At 37.1% G+C, this 17,811-nt stretch overlaps 3 protein-coding genes across 3 annotated transcripts; 2 read left to right on the top strand and 1 right to left on the bottom strand.

The window, feature by feature from the left end:
* Positions 1–719: 719 nt before the first annotated feature.
* Positions 720–2,145, bottom strand: LOC121761851. The gene is made up of 2 exons (XM_042157539.1): positions 1,321–2,145; positions 720–1,259 (listed from the first exon to the last, which is right to left on the bottom strand). The coding sequence occupies exons 1-2, from the start codon at positions 2,143–2,145 to the stop codon at positions 720–722; spliced, it is 1,365 nt and encodes a 454-aa protein (XP_042013473.1).
* A 2,133-nt stretch (positions 2,146–4,278) lies between these two features.
* On the top strand, positions 4,279–8,562 carry LOC121785158 (LIMR family protein At5g01460). The gene is made up of 14 exons (XM_042183536.1): positions 4,279–4,846; positions 4,924–5,009; positions 5,428–5,543; positions 5,633–5,743; positions 6,049–6,147; positions 6,272–6,394; positions 6,513–6,575; positions 6,728–6,792; positions 7,048–7,157; positions 7,237–7,351; positions 7,483–7,548; positions 7,852–7,962; positions 8,041–8,107; positions 8,186–8,562. Exons 1-14 carry the CDS (start codon positions 4,497–4,499, stop codon positions 8,231–8,233), a joined length of 1,530 nt encoding a protein of 509 aa, XP_042039470.1. The 5' UTR covers positions 4,279–4,496; the 3' UTR covers positions 8,234–8,562.
* A 253-nt stretch (positions 8,563–8,815) lies between these two features.
* On the top strand, positions 8,816–11,749 carry LOC121785168 (protein N-terminal and lysine N-methyltransferase EFM7-like). Its single transcript, XM_042183548.1, has 7 exons — positions 8,816–9,110; positions 9,208–9,269; positions 9,682–9,815; positions 10,352–10,497; positions 10,596–10,667; positions 11,113–11,214; positions 11,302–11,749. Exons 1-7 carry the CDS (start codon positions 9,050–9,052, stop codon positions 11,472–11,474), a joined length of 750 nt encoding a protein of 249 aa, XP_042039482.1. The 5' UTR covers positions 8,816–9,049; the 3' UTR covers positions 11,475–11,749.
* Positions 11,750–17,811: the final 6,062 nt, after the last annotated feature.

The raw sequence follows: 17,811 nt of genomic DNA, 5'->3' as shown, positions 1-17,811 counted from the left end.
GGGTGTTGATGGGTTCGGAGGCTGGGGTTCAGATGGGTTTGGAGGCTGGATGTTGGGGGTGTTGATGGGTTTGGAGGATGTGGGTATGGAGGCTGGGCATTGTCTTTATATTGGAGGCTGTGGGGTTGGATGCTATGGTTAATGTTTGCACTAGAGGCTGTGGGGTTGGATGCTGCTGTAGTGATTGTGATGAATGGTTTTGCTGCTTGTATTGGGCATACTGAAACTTTGGGCATGGTTTTGCTGCTTGTGTGGCTGTTTTTTGTGTCTGATGTGTTATGATGATGTATGATTTGCTGATGCTTAAAATGTCCCTGTGATGATTTTTTTGTGTTACTTATCTGAGTTGTTCTTATTAATAAGCCACCCCAGTACTATGGTTAGGAGGCTTATTTGTCCATGATTTACACATGTTATCTGAGGGATTAAGCTTAAAAAACCATACAAATTCATGATAACCACACCTGCACATTACAAGCCACCCATGTACATGGTTAGGAGGCTGATGAGTGTTATAGGGACCCTTTGAAGCCACCCCTATACAGGTTAGGAGGCTGCCCTATGATGAAAGATTTCTGAGGGATTAGGATTTTAGAAGCCACCCCTAAATTGGTTTGGAGGCTTTACAAAATGCCAAAAACAGTTGAATAGCATAAGCCACACCTAAATCTGAGGCTTACTCAACCAACTGACAAAAAGTGTGATACCTACATGATTAACTAGAAGCCCACAACTTCTGTCACACCTGAGATGTCATAATTTGTACTCACATCATGCTCCGGCTGTTGTAGATATGCCAAAGCAGCCTTAACAACTCCTTCTTCAACTTCTAATGCTTGTGGCAGTGACCCCATCCTTGTTAACCTCTCTTTATTCATGTGTGGAGTCTTGTATCCATTGCATCCTTGCACCTTAAGAATCTCAGTTAGACATGCTTGAAGAGTGAGGAAAACATTATTGAGTGTGTATGGGCTAAGTTCATCAAAGGAACTATGCACATTCCTCAACAACTCATCAACTCCCTTAGCCACCTTATCATCCTGTAGAGACTGGATTGCTCTAAAATATCCCAAATCCAACACATTGCAATCTGGGGATTGTGGTGGTTGGCACCTGATGTGAAAGTTGAACCCATCTGTGGAGGCAACAGCCTGAAACTCAGCATCATTGTGGTTTATATGAGGCTTGGCATTGTCTTGTTGAATGAAAATCTCCTTGCTCATATTGTCTGGCCATTTTGCCTTGATTGCTGGTATGATCTACACATGTGATGATCTGTTAATATGTGATTGTATATTTAAGCAAGTTCAGAAAGTGTACCTTATGAAGTAGGCATGCTCTCATCACTTCCTTGTTAACTGAGTGAATTGGTTTTGTCTCCATAGTGCCTGGTGGTCTGTTCTTGGACTTCCTCTTTGCTGGCTCCATAGTTGTGAATGGAAATATTCCTATTTTTCCATCAAAAATAACTTCTCCATTTTCTGCAAACTGTGGCCTACACACAGCACACATGAACATAACCTTTGTGATGAACCTCTTTGACTTACATGCTCTGTATGGCTCTGTTTCACCTGGCAGCAGGTAGTACCTTTCTGAAGTCTTAGTCATGTAAAACCATTTTTCATCTATGTGCACCACATTGTGCATTGGGTGATATTTTAGCATTCCATTGGCTATGAGTGGTTGAATATGGCTTAGACTCCATCTCATTCTGGCAACTTTGTTTGAAGCAGTAAGTATAGGCTTTATGGCATTTGTGTGAGGCCTTAGTTGGTGTTCTTTCACAAACCTAGCAACTGTGCTCTTGCTTACTTCAAGTTTATAAGCAATCTTACGGATATTAGATCTCTCAAGTACTGACAGTTCTCTTACCTTTGCAACATCAAGCTGGAATTTGTCTTTGTGCTCATATCCCTTAATTCTGCCTCTTATGTTGACAGGTGCTCCACACTGAATTTGGAGTTTTGCTTCTGCCCAAATTCTCTGGGTTGTCTTCCTGCTAACACCAAACTGTGTTGCTGCCTTTTGAATAGCTCCATGTGGTACTTCTCCTGCCTTACTCCATTGCAGCAGTGTCTGTGCTAGCAGATTTTTTTTGCTGGTTGGTATTATGCGTGAGGCTATTCTAGCAGGCACCTCCTCCATAGCCCAGTGATGAAATTTTTCTGAGGGCACTAGTTCTAAAAATCTGAAGTTGTAGTTGTAGTAGTCTTCTTATAGCTATGTTTAGCTTGAATTTCCCTCCATTTTTGTGTGTTGTTAATTGTGTTCCCTCCATTAGTTTGAATGTTTTCCCTCTTTGGAGTAGGTAGTTGAGGTATATATGGCCTCTCAACATGTATGGAATAGGGTGCTAGCCCTATCATTTTGTAATGCAGAGACATGGTTGTATGTATGTGATCCATATTTGTGTGTTTTTGATGAATTGTCACTGCAATGGACACATTTGCAAAGTGATATCCCCAATAATTTTTCATGCGTTGTTAATCAATCATAGATTTGTTAACCACATTAAGTACATTCATTAATTAATCACAACAGTAATTACTCACACTAATTAGTTAACCACGTTAATTACTCCATTTAATCGCTACATTAATTACTCACAAATGTAAGTAATCACAACTGTAATTAATCACATTACTTCAGTCACCACATTATTTTCGAAATACACCTTTTACTTACAGAATTTTTTAATCACTTTACATGTGTAATGTGATTGTTAATTAATCAGATTAATTATTTTACCAAATTCATGTTGAATTAATTATTTAAACACCTAAATTATTTAATCACTTTATTTATTTAATCACACCTCATTTCAACAACAATATAAAAAAGCATCCATGGGACCCACACTCCACTACACTCCTTCATTTAATACAAAGTCAACACAACTCCTTAAAACCCGTGCCCGATCAACTTGGGACCAATTTTCGTGGACGGAGGGAGTATGTACTAGCTATATACAATTTGTGTACATTTATCATTATTCTTCTAGAAAATCGATGTCACAAAAACTATATACTACAACTTATGTACATTTATCTTTATTCTTCTAGAAAATCGATGTCACAAAAACTATATACTACAACTTATGTACATTTATCTTTATTCTTCTAGAAAATCGATGTCACAAAAACTAACATAAAAACCCTACAAATACAGAGAAGCTGCAAAATCTCCAAACGACATAGGAACATCTACGTGCTTTGTCTGAAAATTTCAATGGTTGGTTGGGGAGTTAGTGTCATGCCTATTTAGACAACTTTAATATCATTGGCCCATTTCCAGACATTTCACCGAGCAATAGATAAGATTTTTGAGCAACAATTAGTCATCGATGGGAAATCTATTAGGCATTATTTAAACGTTTGTAAGCCGAGCCTCGAAATGCTTTTTCTACCATTCCGGCGACAATACACGGCTGAGAGCGAGGGACGAGAAGCATGCTGTCGAAACCGGGTGTGCGCTGCTACAAAAAGTCTTTTCACCCACTAAGCTACTATTAATTCAAAACATATACTTTTTTATATAAAGCTAAAAAAATCGAAAAAACACCTCATGGTATTTTCCTTTCATGACGAACTGCTCTTTGTTTGGGCGAGCTCCCCCTCCCTCGCCCAAACTATCTAGTTCACAACAGGATGGATCCTTTTTATTTGAAGGCGTTGCTCATACTTAAAAAAAAGCAAACTTTTATCCATGTTATCTTTTCAGTTAAATTAAACTATTTTATCTAATTGACATGTTCATAACAAATTCTTCGTACCTATCGTATCGTATCGTATCGTATCGTATCGTATCGTATCGTATCGTATCGTATCGTATCGTATGATATCATATCATATCATATCATATCATATCATATCATATCATAAAATTCATGTATAAGTAACAATAAAAATAATTTGTAATACATGCCAGTTACATTGCACCCTTCAGCACCTACATTACATCACTTCTTTTGACATTGTATTAATTAAATATACAATATAAAATATTTATTAACATGTAGAGCTTGGTTAGCCCAAAAATATCCTGCTATTTTCGGTCGAAATTATGGGCTAGTTTTTCTAACCTCTATTTATTGAGCCCAACAAAAAGCCCATATCCATTACAGTCTTTGAGACCTCTAATTTTACCAGCCCATGGGTTTTAATTGGACCGATTTTTGCAGGCTTTATTTAACATATATCCCCATTTTTTAAATCAGAAAAGGAAAAACAGCCGATTTACAGCACAGATGATATATTATGGAATTTAAAAACTGCGGAGGGACAATTCGGTAAATTAAGTAGCACGCGTGAACCTCCTCCTGCCCCAACCCATCTCTCTCTCTCTCATCGAACCGCACCGGAACTCACCTTCTCTCTCTAACACTCTCTCCACCAGATCTGCAACAACGTCCGATTAATCAGTCTCAAATCCGAGAGCGCTGTTCACATTGGTAGGAATCGCAAGCGCCGCCGCCGTCTGCAGCCCCTCCGGGAAGAATGGGGGATTTCAATTTAGCCTTAGTGATCGTGGCGATAGTCGTCTGCGTGATCGTTTTCCTGGTCAATGTCTACCTACTCGTTAATTACCAGCATCCCGATGATAAGAACCAGGCCTACTTCCCGAAATTCGTCGTCGTCTTCGGGCTTACCATCGCGGCAATCTCGATTCTGATGCTACCGGCCGACGTGGCTAACCGGCAGGCGTGCCGGCACGCGATTTACAACGGCGCTTGTAATTTGACGCTGCCGATGAAGGATTTGTGGCTCGCTATCTACATCGTGGATGCAGTTCTGGTCTTCTTTGTTATCCCGTTCGCCATGTTTTACTACGAGGGAGACCAGGATAAGTGAGGCTTATTTCATTTTGTTTTAACCTTTTTTTTTTGAACGGTGCTTGACTTGATTGTTGTTTTTTTGGTTTCAGGACTGTGTGGAAGAGGATGAGAAGTGCACTGATATGGGTCGTTGTGACTGCTATTGTTTGTGCGCTGGTTCTTGCAATTATGTATGGTGAGTGCTCATTTGAACACCTTTTGCTTTTTTTTTTTCTTTTTTTTTCTGTTGATATGCTATGATTTTCTGGGTTTGATGTAGTGTGGAATTTGCTAACCCGTGCTGGGTAAAATATGAAAAAGTGGGCGTTTGAATTGCCTAATTCACTTACTCCTAGATGAGAAGTCTAAATTATTTATTAGATGTGGTGATGTCAAGCATCTTATGTGGCAAGAGTCATTGATTGTAGTTTCCTTCTGCTACTGGAAAAAGTATATGAATCTATGTACACGATGGGCTGTATAGTGCATATTTATATATGGGAATGGGATCAGGGAATTCAAACTCTTTTACCAAAAAAGCTTCTTTCTTCTCATTTCTAACTGGGGGAAACCCAAAAACCCCCCTTTACATTATTTTTGTATCTTTGCTTCAGGACTTGTGGGTAAGGTGGACTTCACTGTTAGACACCTCTCCTCAACTACTACGTCCTTCCCATCGACATGGGATTTCTCCAACAATCAACAATGTGTTGGCACTGGAGCAAGACAGGTCAAGAAGCAATAATGTGTTCAAATTTCTCATTGGTTTATCTTTTTTAGCCATATTAAGTCCACTTACATTGTTGTTTCATTTTTCAGTGCTCTGCATATTCTGCCAGTGCTTCGTCTGAGACAACTTGGACCATGCGGACTACCTTTCCAGAATATGTTGTTGCACTTACTACAATTGTTGGATCAGTGCTTTTCACTGTACGTGCTTCTCTAATCGATACCTCCACGAGAAAACAAATGTTTCATTATTTCTTACCTATCCTTTTCTGCTATGTAGTGTAATATGAGATCTTATTGCTCGTATCTGCTTCGCATTTCATTTTTTAAGAACTTCGGCACTCTTATTTGAGTAGTTATTGTGATTGAGTTGAACTGGTTAATCCAGATAAGGATTGTTACATTGTTAGATATGTTTCAATTGGGTTTGTATATTGGAAAAAATAGTGCTGTCTTATTATGTCAATACCTTGTGCTCAAGATTTGTTCTGTGCTATTTTCATCAGATTTTTGGTGGTGTTGGCATTGCTTGCCTGCCACTGGGGCTCATATTTTCATTTGTCAGGCGACCAAAGGCTGTTATCACGCGCTCACAGTATATCAAGGTTTTTCTTCTTTAATTGTATTGTCACTTTTCTCCCTTTTTGGCGTTATGGGATGACATTTACGTCTCAGATAATTGGATTCCATTAAGTACGGTTTACAGGAGCTTGATTTGACATGTTACAGGAAGCAACTGAACTGGCAAAAAAAGCTAGAGAACTTAAAAAAACAGCTGATGCTCTTCACCAGGAAGAAAGGAGTGGAGGCAAGGGAAGAAAGTGGCGCAAAAATGTGAAAGCTGTTGAAAAGGTAATCTTCATATGATCCTATTGAATTTGTTTTTAGAAATTAGCATTAGTCATTAGTGCATCATTTGGTGGGCCTGTTTGTTATAAAAAATCATTGCAAATTATTATTGTACTTTCAGGAGCTACTTCTTTTGGAAGAAGATGTGAAGGCGTTGGAAGAGATGTATCCTCAAGGCGAAAAGGTAATGCATACTGAAAATTTTGTTACAAATCCGTGTCTGATATTCCAGTGCTAGCTTCTAATCCTTCTATTTGTTTCATGACTAGGCTTAAGAATAAAAATATTGAAATGATAATGGTGAATACTGATAATTCTGTTGCTAAATTTATGCAGGCTGAAGCTATGTGGGCAATGACTGTTCTCGGCTACCTTGCCAAACTGGTGCTTGGAGTTCTAGGGTATGTTTAAATCACAATGCACAATTAGAATTCCTAATATAGTTTTTTTACTACCGGTAGATGGTAATCTCCAGAAGTGTGTATCTGTGAGAAATAAAGATGTTAATGAGACAGTCCAAAGAGTTGCTGTTCGTGTTCCATCTTTTGTTTCTGCATGCTATATTAAGCAAGCACAGTGTTCGGGTTCCTTTTGTCCTCCCAAGTGCTTTTTTCTCCGCTGTGTGACCATTAAACATGGTCCTATGTTTTGAACAGGTTAGTTGTTTCAGTGGCTTGGATTGTTCATATTGTAATATACTTGCTGATTAATCCTCCAGTATCAGCATTTCTTAATGAGATATTCATCAAGCTGGATAGTGTTTGGGGTAAGTTTCATACTTTTAAATTGGTTTTGACCTTGTTCAGATAAGGCGTGTATTTGATATGGTTGTCTTGTACTTGAAGGACTTCTGGGCACCGTCGCTTTTGCATTTTTCTGCTTCTACCTTCTGCTTGCCGTGATAGCTGGTGCAATGATGCTTGGTCTGAAATTAGTTTTTATTACAATCCACCCAATGAAGTAAGTTTATCTGTTTGTTTCATTTCTTTTCTCCCTTACTTCTATTCAAGATTTGTCTTGATTCCTATTTTTTTTCTTATTCTTGTTCTTGGCATTGCATGATGTTGCCTGACACTAGACTGTCTTTGCAGATGGGGAGCTACTCTTATGAACTCATTCCTTTTTAATGTGGCCCTCATTCTTCTTTCTTCAATCAGGTAATCAGCGTGGTGGTGCTCCTATTTTATATGTTAAACTTGAAACACACATTGTTGAATTATAGTCTCTCCTTTTTATTTAGAGGCATCTTAATGATGTACTATATGTAATGAGAATTCTTGCATACACGACTTTCTTAGTTTGCCTATTGGGTAGCTGATGTTACTTAATATACTAGTATATCATGTTTAGAGAATCGTTGCTGGACTGTGAGAAGTTTATCTATGCGACTCATTGCCATTAGTGGATCTCCAATATAAAATTCCTTTTGAACTGAGATTATTTTTGTTAATATTATGCAGTGTGATTCAGTTCTGTGCTACTGCTTTTGGGTATTATGCTCAAGCTACTGCAGCTCAAGAAATATTTGGTCACACATTGCAATCACTTCGTGGAATCAAATACTTGTACAAGTGAGCAACATTTCACTCTTATTTAAAAATCATTGTGCATGAGTAGCAGGGTTCCTAAAATTATTTTTGATGTTACAGGTACAACGTGTTTCAAATCGCTTTCATCGTCTTAGCAGGGCTGACATTTGTATATTATGCTGCATTTGTACGTTCTCTGCCTTATTTATTTCCTCATTTGAAAACACTCATAACTTAAATCTGCCGAACCGCTATGGTTTTCCAGGGATGGAGAAGAAAAAGGACCACTGGCCGGCTCCAACTCTCCTCGTAAACATGTTGCTTTGACTTCAGCTGAACTGAAGCTGCTCGATTTCGTGGTCCATGTACAAAAGTGATGTCAATTCTTGATGCACGTGGTCTTATGGAGAAGGGCAACATCACATCACTGCCAATTTCGTCCAGACTGCTGGTTTCTGCTTTGACTTGTTTTCTGCCTAGTGTTGTACATGTTCTATTTCTTTCATTTCTTTTTGCTTATATTTATCACATATCCGAGAGAACTTGACCTTGTTGTAATTCGTAGTCTTTGCTGAGCACAAGAAACAGCTGTTTGTAGCACTTGCTTGCTGTGCCTTGTTATATCACCATCCCTTGTTTTCATCTCCATTTGTTTATTAAATTTCATCTACTTCTGTTTGCTGCAATTTGATGACAGACATGCTGTATGCCATCCCATCATACTACATTCCTAAACCATAAAATTACTCTCTTTTTTGCTCGGACGTTACCATTAGCACTTTCGCCTACGAATTCTATAAATTATTTTTATTTTTTATTTTATTTGATGTAACATGATCTTGATCATAATATTTAAGATGACATTTCTATTTTGTATTGAAAACGGTTCGGTGAACTTAAATGAAAATATAATTTGAAATGTAGGACTCATTTTTTTTGTTATGTGCATTAGATTACATCGATAATATATCTTCAGCATAATACTCATTAACTCGACTGAAAAAACATTTCGGGCCAAGATAATAGCCCATGTCATTTCTATCGGGCCAGTGAATTTTAAATGTAAATATTCAAAATTCATACCATGTATTTTTGAGCCCAATCGGAGAATTACAACGTAGCCGAATCGATGGACATCGCCCTCTTCTCGCCTTCTTCCCTTTTCGCCGGCTCCGACGACAGTTCCTCCGGTAACATTTATTATTTCCTCAAGTACCCTTATACTTTTAACTAATCATATTTGAATCCCAGCTCAAAAATTTCTTCTTTAATTCTTTTTTCTTGCAGAAGAGGAAAGAAGTGAAAGCCATGAGAATTTCGTAGAGCGTAAACACCAATTTCCTGGAATGGTCTCTTTCAATGTTTCTCTATTTCTCTTTTCTACACGACCCATTTCAAAAAATTGAATCTTTTTTTAAACTAACTCTCGTTTTATGTTTAGGATTTAATGTGAAATTAGCTAATAAGAGATTTTCTTTATTTAATTTTACTGGTGTGATATTCAGAATTTTGAGTGAGAAAATAGTAGCGTGAAATTACGAAGAAGAAATATTCAGGGAGCTTGAGATATTCTTGTGGAAGAGCCAAGAATAATTAGTGTTTGCACGTTCACTTGAATTGCAATGATCTCAGCATAATCTTTTGCTGGATTATGTAACATTTTTAATTTTGGAGGACAGATTTGTTTGATTATAATTACTTATTAGCTGTATGGTAGGAATGATCCTAGAACTTATTTTAGTTGCATCGGTTTGTGTGCAGGAATTGCTTGTTCGGGAGTTTTCGTTCCATCAATTGAATGCTAATCTACTGTGGCCTGGCACATTTGCATTTGCTGAATGGTTGGTCGAGCACAAGCAGTGGTTAGAGGGTAGGAGAGTGCTTGAGCTGGGGAGGTAATGTGCAAATGTTGTACGATGATATGTATTGCTTTTGTTTGGGGTTTGAAGTTGCATTGTTCCCGTTGTTGTTGTTTGGAGAGTATGGATTGATATTTGAAGATGGCATATATATTCTTGTTTTATTTTCTATAATACGCTTTCTTGTTGAAGTTAAACTCGAGTTTGGATCATATCCTTCGTACTTAGCTTGTGGTAGGATGGATTTCTTTAACCTGTCACACATGAGCTTGAACCAGTGAGTAATGAGCTCTGTGTGTGTTATTTTCTGAGATTGGATGTTTAGTTTGTTGTTATTTGAGATTAGATTGATCGTGTAAAGATTATCTTTTCCATCACTATAATATCTTTCTTCTTGTTGTTTGGTCACATCTTTTGCTTAGCATGTGCTTGAATAGTTTCTTTAGACTTTTTATTTGAATGCCTGAATAAGCATATAGATTATTGGAGGAAGATGTTTGCACACATGTTTTTTTCTAAGTCGTGTTTTGTTGTGTTGGAGAACGTTTTTCATGTTTCTGGTTCATTTGCAGTGGAACCGGAGCTTTGGCCATTTTCTTGAGAAAATCTTTTAAACTCGACATCACAACATCCGACTATGATGATGTTGAGATTGAGGAGAATATAGCTTATAATTGCCGGGTGAATGGAGTTACTCCAGTTGTTCCACACATAAGACGTAAGTTCTTTTGCCATTGGTGAAAGTTAAAACTATAAAATTGTAGTCTTTATTATATGTTGGCTAATTATAGCTGACAAGAGTTATATTTTTGCCAGATTCATGGGGAGATGTCTTTCCGAATCCGAATCCAGATTGGGACCTAATTATTGCAAGTGATATTTTATTGTGTAAGTTCTACACTTCCTTCCGGTCTTTTCAGATCAGAATTATACATCTTAACGAAGAATAGTGAGTCGTGACTTTGAAGTAAAGAGAAGAATGTCGAATTTAAGTACGTCCCCCACCCCCACACTAAATAGGAATTAGGAAAGAAGTATAACAAATAAACCTTATGTCTAAAATTATTAAGCAAACACTCACGTTGTGTTTGAAATGGTTTGTTCATGAGACTAAAATCGAATACCAATTCTCTTGTTGGTATACAGAATACATTGAGTGCTAAACCAAAATCTTGATTCGTATTTTCAATGTTATAAACTGTGAGAAGCTTATATGTTGAAATTGTAAGTTTTCCACATTTATGCTCACTCAAAGGTGGAGTGTTCGTTCACTTCTTCCCGAGAGTTGCCAATGTGTTCCTTAACATTCCCTGCTTGCTCTCGTCTTTTGCAGATGTTAAGCAATACCCTAACCTTATAAAGTCCTTGTCGTTTCTCCTCAACTCTTACAAATCAAAATCTAGCGAGGCTGTTTCTTGGAGGAATGGTCCGAATGGTATTGATTCTCTTTCTCTAGTCTACTTTTGTCTGTCGTAACAGACAATGAAATCATGCTGTCTTTCCCCTCTGCCACATGCTTCAGATTCGTGCCCTCTTACCCGGCCAGCGTTCTTGATGAGTTGGAGGCGCAGGATTGGGAAAGAGGAAGAGTCACTCTTCTTTACTGGCTGCAAAGAAGCTGGACTAGAAGTCGAGCATCTTGGCTGTCGTGTTTACTGCATCAAGCTAAGCAGTAACACTTCTCAATCCAGCTGAATATCTTGGCACCATAGCCAAATCCTGGGATCGAACAGACTGATCTCGACTGGCTAGTTTGCTCGATGCAAACGAGGCGTGAAACGAACCTATGCTGTCGTGGAGACTACAAGCACACTTCTCCATGTTACAGATGGCATTTGCTTTTGCTAACTTAAGTTCCTTTGTAGGAGTATTTTTTTGTTGAGATTTAATTGAGAGTAGAAACTTGTGTTTGATGTGACGAAATTATAACAATCGTTAAACATATCACACTTTACTCCTCTTTGTGTTAACTAATTGTTATGTTTACAATGTTTTACTACTATCATTTTGTTTTCTTGAATTTAATTTACATTCCCATTTTATTTTAACCACAATAATCTATACTATGTCGACAGCCGAAAAAAGTCACTATCAAATCTCGAATAGGTGTAATTATGGGGTACGAAACCGTACTATAATTAATAACCATCCAACATTATGTAAGTCAAAATACCTTATCGCTATGAAAGCATTTCTTATTACAATTGTTTTATACAATTATTAAATATTTTAATTTTATTTTTCATCCTTAGTTGTCATTATATAAATCTGTGATGTTTTTCTTTTTTTGTTGTCTATTTGAAATAAATTAAAGAATTCTAATATCAACGATGGCATTGACTCATAAGTGTTAGAAGATCACACGAAGATCACACGAGATCACAGTAAAATCAAGGGAATTATATGGGAGAATATTGTGCCATAAATATAGCATATTAATTATTATAATTTAGGTTTACCTTATTTATGGAATATCTTAGCTTATATAATATTGTAGTCTCTATGTTCATAATGTAATGAATAAGAATATTTTTCCCTATCAAGCTTTAACAATTAGTATTATGATAGAATTATAGTTTTTTTCTAAAGTTACTTTATTCGCTTTTTTTTACTTTGAATTAGTATGAATTTTAAGAAATACTCCATCTATCCCCAAAAAAGCAGAGTAGTACATTTTCATAGTCTACTTTACAATATTTTTTTTGAAATTAAAACAAAAATTTAAATCAACTTACATAAATTTAACATATACTTCTATTTATAAATTATACTCCTTCTATCCCACAAAAATATGCACCATTTCTTTTTTAGTCCGTCCCACAAGAATATGTACTTTTTAATTTTGAAAACTATTTTCTCTCTAATGAGGTGAGACCCGTTCTCCACTAACAATACTTTAATAACTTTTTCTCTCTACCTCTCTCTCTTACTTTACCAATTTTGCTTAAAATCCGTGATAAATCCAAAGTGCATATTCTTTTGAGACTGGGGGAGTATTTATATTCGAATTCTTTATGTTATTTTTTTAATAAAAAGAAAATTAGACATAGAAATGAATTAGCCGTTTGATTAAAACACCAACATGGAAAATATTTATACCACTAATTCTCAAATTTAGCTAATTAAATAATAATACGATTTAGAAAATTACTCCCTCCGTCTACCAATAAGAGTCATAGTACTATTTCTTTTGAATACAAAATTTAAGAAATGTTAAAAAAAGTGGGTAGAAAAATGTTAATGAAATATGAGTCTATTAATTTTAAATGATATTTGAGTGGAATGTGATGCCTCTTACCACTCATAATAGTAATGAATCGGAACTCTTAATTGTGGATGGACCAAAATGAAAAAAATTAGACTCACATTTACGGACAAAAGGAGTATAATAATAACTTGATTTGTTAATAAAATGTCACTAAAATCAAAATTGTTGATGGCCCCAAGATCATCCACCACTCACCACATATCTTCCCTTGCCCGCACCCCTCCCTCAAATAGTAACAAAATGATATACTATAAATTGTTGATAATATTTTGTATTGGCCAAGTTTTAATTCGTTTCAAAACTTTGAAAGAATAATCGGAAAAACTATGAAGGTTAATATTTGTGTGTCCGTACAGTTCGATGCTTATGTTTTGGAGTTATCTTATAGCAAGTTGAATTTTCACCAAAATATTTGTGTGCGCCACTCTATCAGTTCACTTGTGGTAGATAGTGAACTAGTGGATGGGGATATTTCATATTTATATAAATCAACTTTTTATGTGGCATTTCACTTCTTTACAGTAAATTAGGAGCCTCTCATTAGTATTTTTTTGTTTGGAATTTAGGAGCCTCTCATTATTATTATATTTTTATTATTACTATAATTATTTTGTTAGGTTTTTTCAGGTACAAAATCTTTTTTAATGAATTATGTATTTTTTTCATATCATCCTCACACACGGCATATGAGTAATCAAATGGAGTGTATCTATAAAATAGGAAATCATAGCTTCATTAGAAACACATAAGTACACATCACCAACCCAATAAACCAAAAATTATTTAGTTAAGAAAAGAACAAATATTCTATTATAAAAATTAGAATATCATGCTACATACATTCATTATAATACATAAATTACTAATTGTAGTTCGAATTAATAATTGAAATATACCATGGCAAAAATGCATTATAGTATGATTGCCCCCCTCCGAAATTTCGAGGAAATCACAACGTTTTTGTTCATATATAGTCTCTATCATGTTGATTCGAATTTCTAGATTTTAACTGCAAGTATCAAATCTCGGACAAAGGTATAAGGTCCAGACAATCTAAATATAGATGTATTTTGCAAATAATGAAGAGATCATTGTTGAATTGAATAGAAAGTAGGAAGCTTCGCAGAAATAACGTTATTTTGGCTCACACTGATGATTTTGATTTATACCTAGATAAGCCCATGTTCTTACGGCTTGATATGTACAAATCGATGATATAGCTTCACAAGTTGATATGATGGAACAAGTTTTGATTCTATGTAATATATGGTGATGTTTGATTAATTGGATTCATAGGAGTTTACAAGTTGTACAAAGCTAGAATTTTGACAATATGGAGTTCAAGAACAAATTTTTGGCTCCTCTACCATGTTATCAATTGTGGGGCATTAGCATCGACGTTATTGGAAGCACTTAAGGCATCAACAGTTGGGGATTGCAAGAGAGAAATAGAGTGAAGCGAGAATGACAATTGCAAAGACGTTAAGGGTATTAATTATAAGATGAAGAGAGAAATAGAAACTTAGAGGTTCGAACCAGTTCTAATACACGAGTAGCAAATCATTGTAAATTAAAGAATCACGACAGATGCAAATAAATTACTAGGAGTACTGAATTTATTAATGATAGTAAAATTATCAAAATACTCCTATAATTTTTGAAACTTGGTAAAGATATTGACTCTTAATTTGAAAAAATAACGGCTCTATTCTAATAGATGCTAGAGTTATCCCAAGTCAATATAGATTTATTTGATCCATATTATTAGCCTACACGTGCAAAGCCTTTTAAGGGGGTAGAATAACTTAATTCTAATACGATTCTAAGTTAATGGGAAGTAGATAACTTATTGAATCGTAACCCTCAAATTTAGATGCATGCTTCCTCCGCCCTACATTATTTGAGTCATTTTTTGGACACAAGATTTAAACAAGTGATAGTACTTAATATATAGTTAAGTGGGGAATGAATAAAACAGTAGAGAAAAGAGAGAGTAAAATATAAGAAAGAAGATAATAAGACAAGTTAAATGTATTTTTTTCATACATAAGGTGAGACCGTCTAAAATGAAATAGTACAACTCAAGTAACTTGAGATGGAGGTAAAAAATAAGTAGTAGTTGATGTTTTTGATAGACGGTAGGTGATTAGGTCGATGGCAACTTGGCTTTTTGTCATAATTGATTATTATTCTGTGATGATCAAGATTTGACTAGCTAACATCAATCAATGGTATCCATTAGTATTTTTGTTATTGTTAAGGGCATCCGTCCGATGCATCGGGCGGACTATCGTCCGCCACTGTAGCCATGCGGACGATGGCACATCCATCATCCGCGCCCTATGCTTCGTCCGCGGACGATAGGGCTTCGACCACGCATCGTCTGCGGTATCGTCCGCCCTACTGCGGGTCACGCGGACGATACCGTGGATGATGCAACGCGTTTTTTTTTAATTCTTCAAAATTTATTATATATATACACCCCAACTTCACTCTTCCATTCACTCCACTCTTCCATACACTAAAAATGAATCCCGATGATTACCCAAGTCCGAATAGTCCGATGTTCAGTGGTGGTGCACGGTGGCCGGGTACAGACCCTGATGAATACCGATCCTTTGACTCCAACACCCAGTACAATCCCGATTTCAGTACGGATTCATACGGACTGTCAGACATGGAGCCGTCTCCCACCCGCGCCCACGCCCCACCCCGTCACGCCGCCGCCGCCGCCTCGGGCTCCGCCACCAAGAAGAAGAGGAACAGGCAAAGGGCCCAGAAGTTGCCGCCTCCGGAGAATAATGAAGAGTTCGCCCCAGGGAGGACGAACTACAACCCGGATGAAACCATCGTCTTTGTTAGGTGTTGGATTGATATTTCGGAGGACCTGGTGTTTGCCAACAGCCAAAAGCAAATCGCGTACTGGGAGCGCATCGCTGATCGCTACAACGAGGCCTAGCCGGCGGCCGCCTACAAGCGCCATAGGGAGCAGCTCCGCAAGCACTGGGATCAAGTGAAGAAGCAGGTCAATTTGTTCTCGGCGGAGTACAAGAAGTGCTTGAGGGAGCAGGGCATCGGCGAGAGTTTGACTGATGTGCGCGATAAAGCCCTTGCGTCGTACATTTCATTGTACGGCGATTTCAAGCATTACAACTCCTGGCTCCTCTTGAAGGATAAGCAGAAGTTCCAAGGAGGGATTATGCCCCTATCGGCTGCGGTGAAGAGGACGAAGAACACCGCCGCCGGTGATTATACGAGCAACGACAGCGGCGCACCTCCGATGGACCTCAACCAGCCGATGTACGAGAATGAGAGTTCCGGCACACCAATGTCCTCCCGGCGTCCCATTGGCGTCAAGGCTGCCAAGAACAAGGGTAAGGCGAAGACGACATCCTTACAGGCCGCGACCCCTGACCCGACCCCGACTTCGGCTGCGGGACATGCCTATGCGGAGTTGGTGGCGGCCGCTAACCGGAGGACGTTGTTGGACACGCACCACGCCCTCATGCAGTGCGAGGACCCAGGCAAAGCCGAATACCTCAAGTGGATGATCGATGATCTGCGCCGCAAGCTGGGAATAAATGATTAGTAATGTAGGATTTAGTGAACTTGTTTTTTATTTCTAACTCTTGTAATTTTTTTTTGTAATTAGTAATATAGGATTTGCCTTTAATCGTAGTGTTTTTTTTTATAATTTTGCATGCCATATTTGAAAATATAAAAAATTAATTAATAAAATATTAGTGAAAACTATATGGCGGACTTTAGAACGTCCCAATGCAGGTGGAAGGGTAGGAGGATAGAATGCTGATGTGGCGGGGCATAGGGCGTCCTATTGTGGATGCTCTAACCAGATATATACATGTAACAAATTCACATGTTTAAAGAGCTCACATTCATAGCTGAAAATAGGACAGTTTGGTTGTAATATCATATGGCCATGTTTGTATTTGTTGTACAATATTCTTCAAAACATCCCACGAGAGAAGAAACTTCCACGAATTTTCCGATCGACAATTTAGATGCGTGCGTGTGTGTATTTATAATTTATATATATGAAATGGTTCACGTGAAAATACGTACATTATAGATTAATGCAGTGAATCTTAGGGTTACCACATTTAGAATCAAGGTTTTTGAACAAGATGAAGTAAAAACCTTCTCTTCCGTGGATTAAAAAGTTTTGGTGCAATTCACGTCGACGATTCCTAGAAAACGGATGTGTGCTTAGGGTGCGTCTGTTTTTTCTTTATCTAATTTTTAAGGTGCTTTTCAGGTTATTTAAAAACAACGAGTATTACTTAATTTTATAGACCATTCATATTAGACAATTTCCAATTAAATTAGTATTACTTATAATTTTATAGGTAAGCTACATAGATAACAATTATATGCAAATCTACTCCTTATTGCATAGCCGCAAAACTAGACCAAATTAGAGTTTTTAGATCTAGTTTTTCATGGATGAGCGCGCAAATGTATAAATTATTTCCGCCTTCATCACGAGCCTATTTTACTTCAGTCCAGGACATAACATATTAGGAGGATTTAATTTCATTCCAAAATATATATTACTTCATTCCAATAAGCTTTTACTTCATTCCAGTATGCGGTTTCGCCGTCCCGTACCGTTCTTTATCTATGCAATGTATGCTCCGCCCCGACGACGCTGACAATAAAATGGAATGATGGCCTAATTGAATGGTGTAATAAGCACAAGGAATGATGTAATAAACCATTTTAACAAAGTATATGTAGAAGCAT

The sequence above is a fragment of the Salvia splendens genome, chromosome 2 (assembly GCF_004379255.2).
Source record: "Salvia splendens isolate huo1 chromosome 2, SspV2, whole genome shotgun sequence".
Taxonomy (NCBI): domain Eukaryota; kingdom Viridiplantae; phylum Streptophyta; class Magnoliopsida; order Lamiales; family Lamiaceae; genus Salvia; species Salvia splendens.
Note: the sequence above shows the minus strand (reverse complement) of the source record. Positions and strands in the feature narration are given on the sequence as shown.

Excerpts from the sequence above, each read along its gene's own strand:
- LOC121785158 (XM_042183536.1), top strand. The coding sequence starts at position 4,497 with ATGGGGGATTTCAATTTAGCCTTAGTGATCGTGGCGATAGTCGTCTGC. Across the intron at positions 5,544-5,632 it reads TTGGCACTGGAGCAAGACAG|TGCTCTGCATATTCTGCCAG; the intron begins GTCAAGAAGCAA and ends TTCATTTTTCAG. Across the intron at positions 7,158-7,236 it reads CAAGCTGGATAGTGTTTGGG|GACTTCTGGGCACCGTCGCT; the intron begins GTAAGTTTCATA and ends TTGTACTTGAAG.
- LOC121761851 (XM_042157539.1), bottom strand. The coding sequence starts at position 2,145 with ATGGAGGAGGTGCCTGCTAGAATAGCCTCACGCATAATACCAACCAGC. Across the intron at positions 1,260-1,320 it reads GAGCATGCCTACTTCATAAG|ATCATACCAGCAATCAAGGC; the intron begins GTACACTTTCTG and ends TCACATGTGTAG.
- LOC121785168 (XM_042183548.1), top strand. The coding sequence starts at position 9,050 with ATGGACATCGCCCTCTTCTCGCCTTCTTCCCTTTTCGCCGGCTCCGAC. Across the intron at positions 9,270-9,681 it reads AACACCAATTTCCTGGAATG|GAATTGCTTGTTCGGGAGTT; the intron begins GTCTCTTTCAAT and ends GTTTGTGTGCAG. Across the intron at positions 9,816-10,351 it reads AGAGTGCTTGAGCTGGGGAG|TGGAACCGGAGCTTTGGCCA; the intron begins GTAATGTGCAAA and ends GTTCATTTGCAG.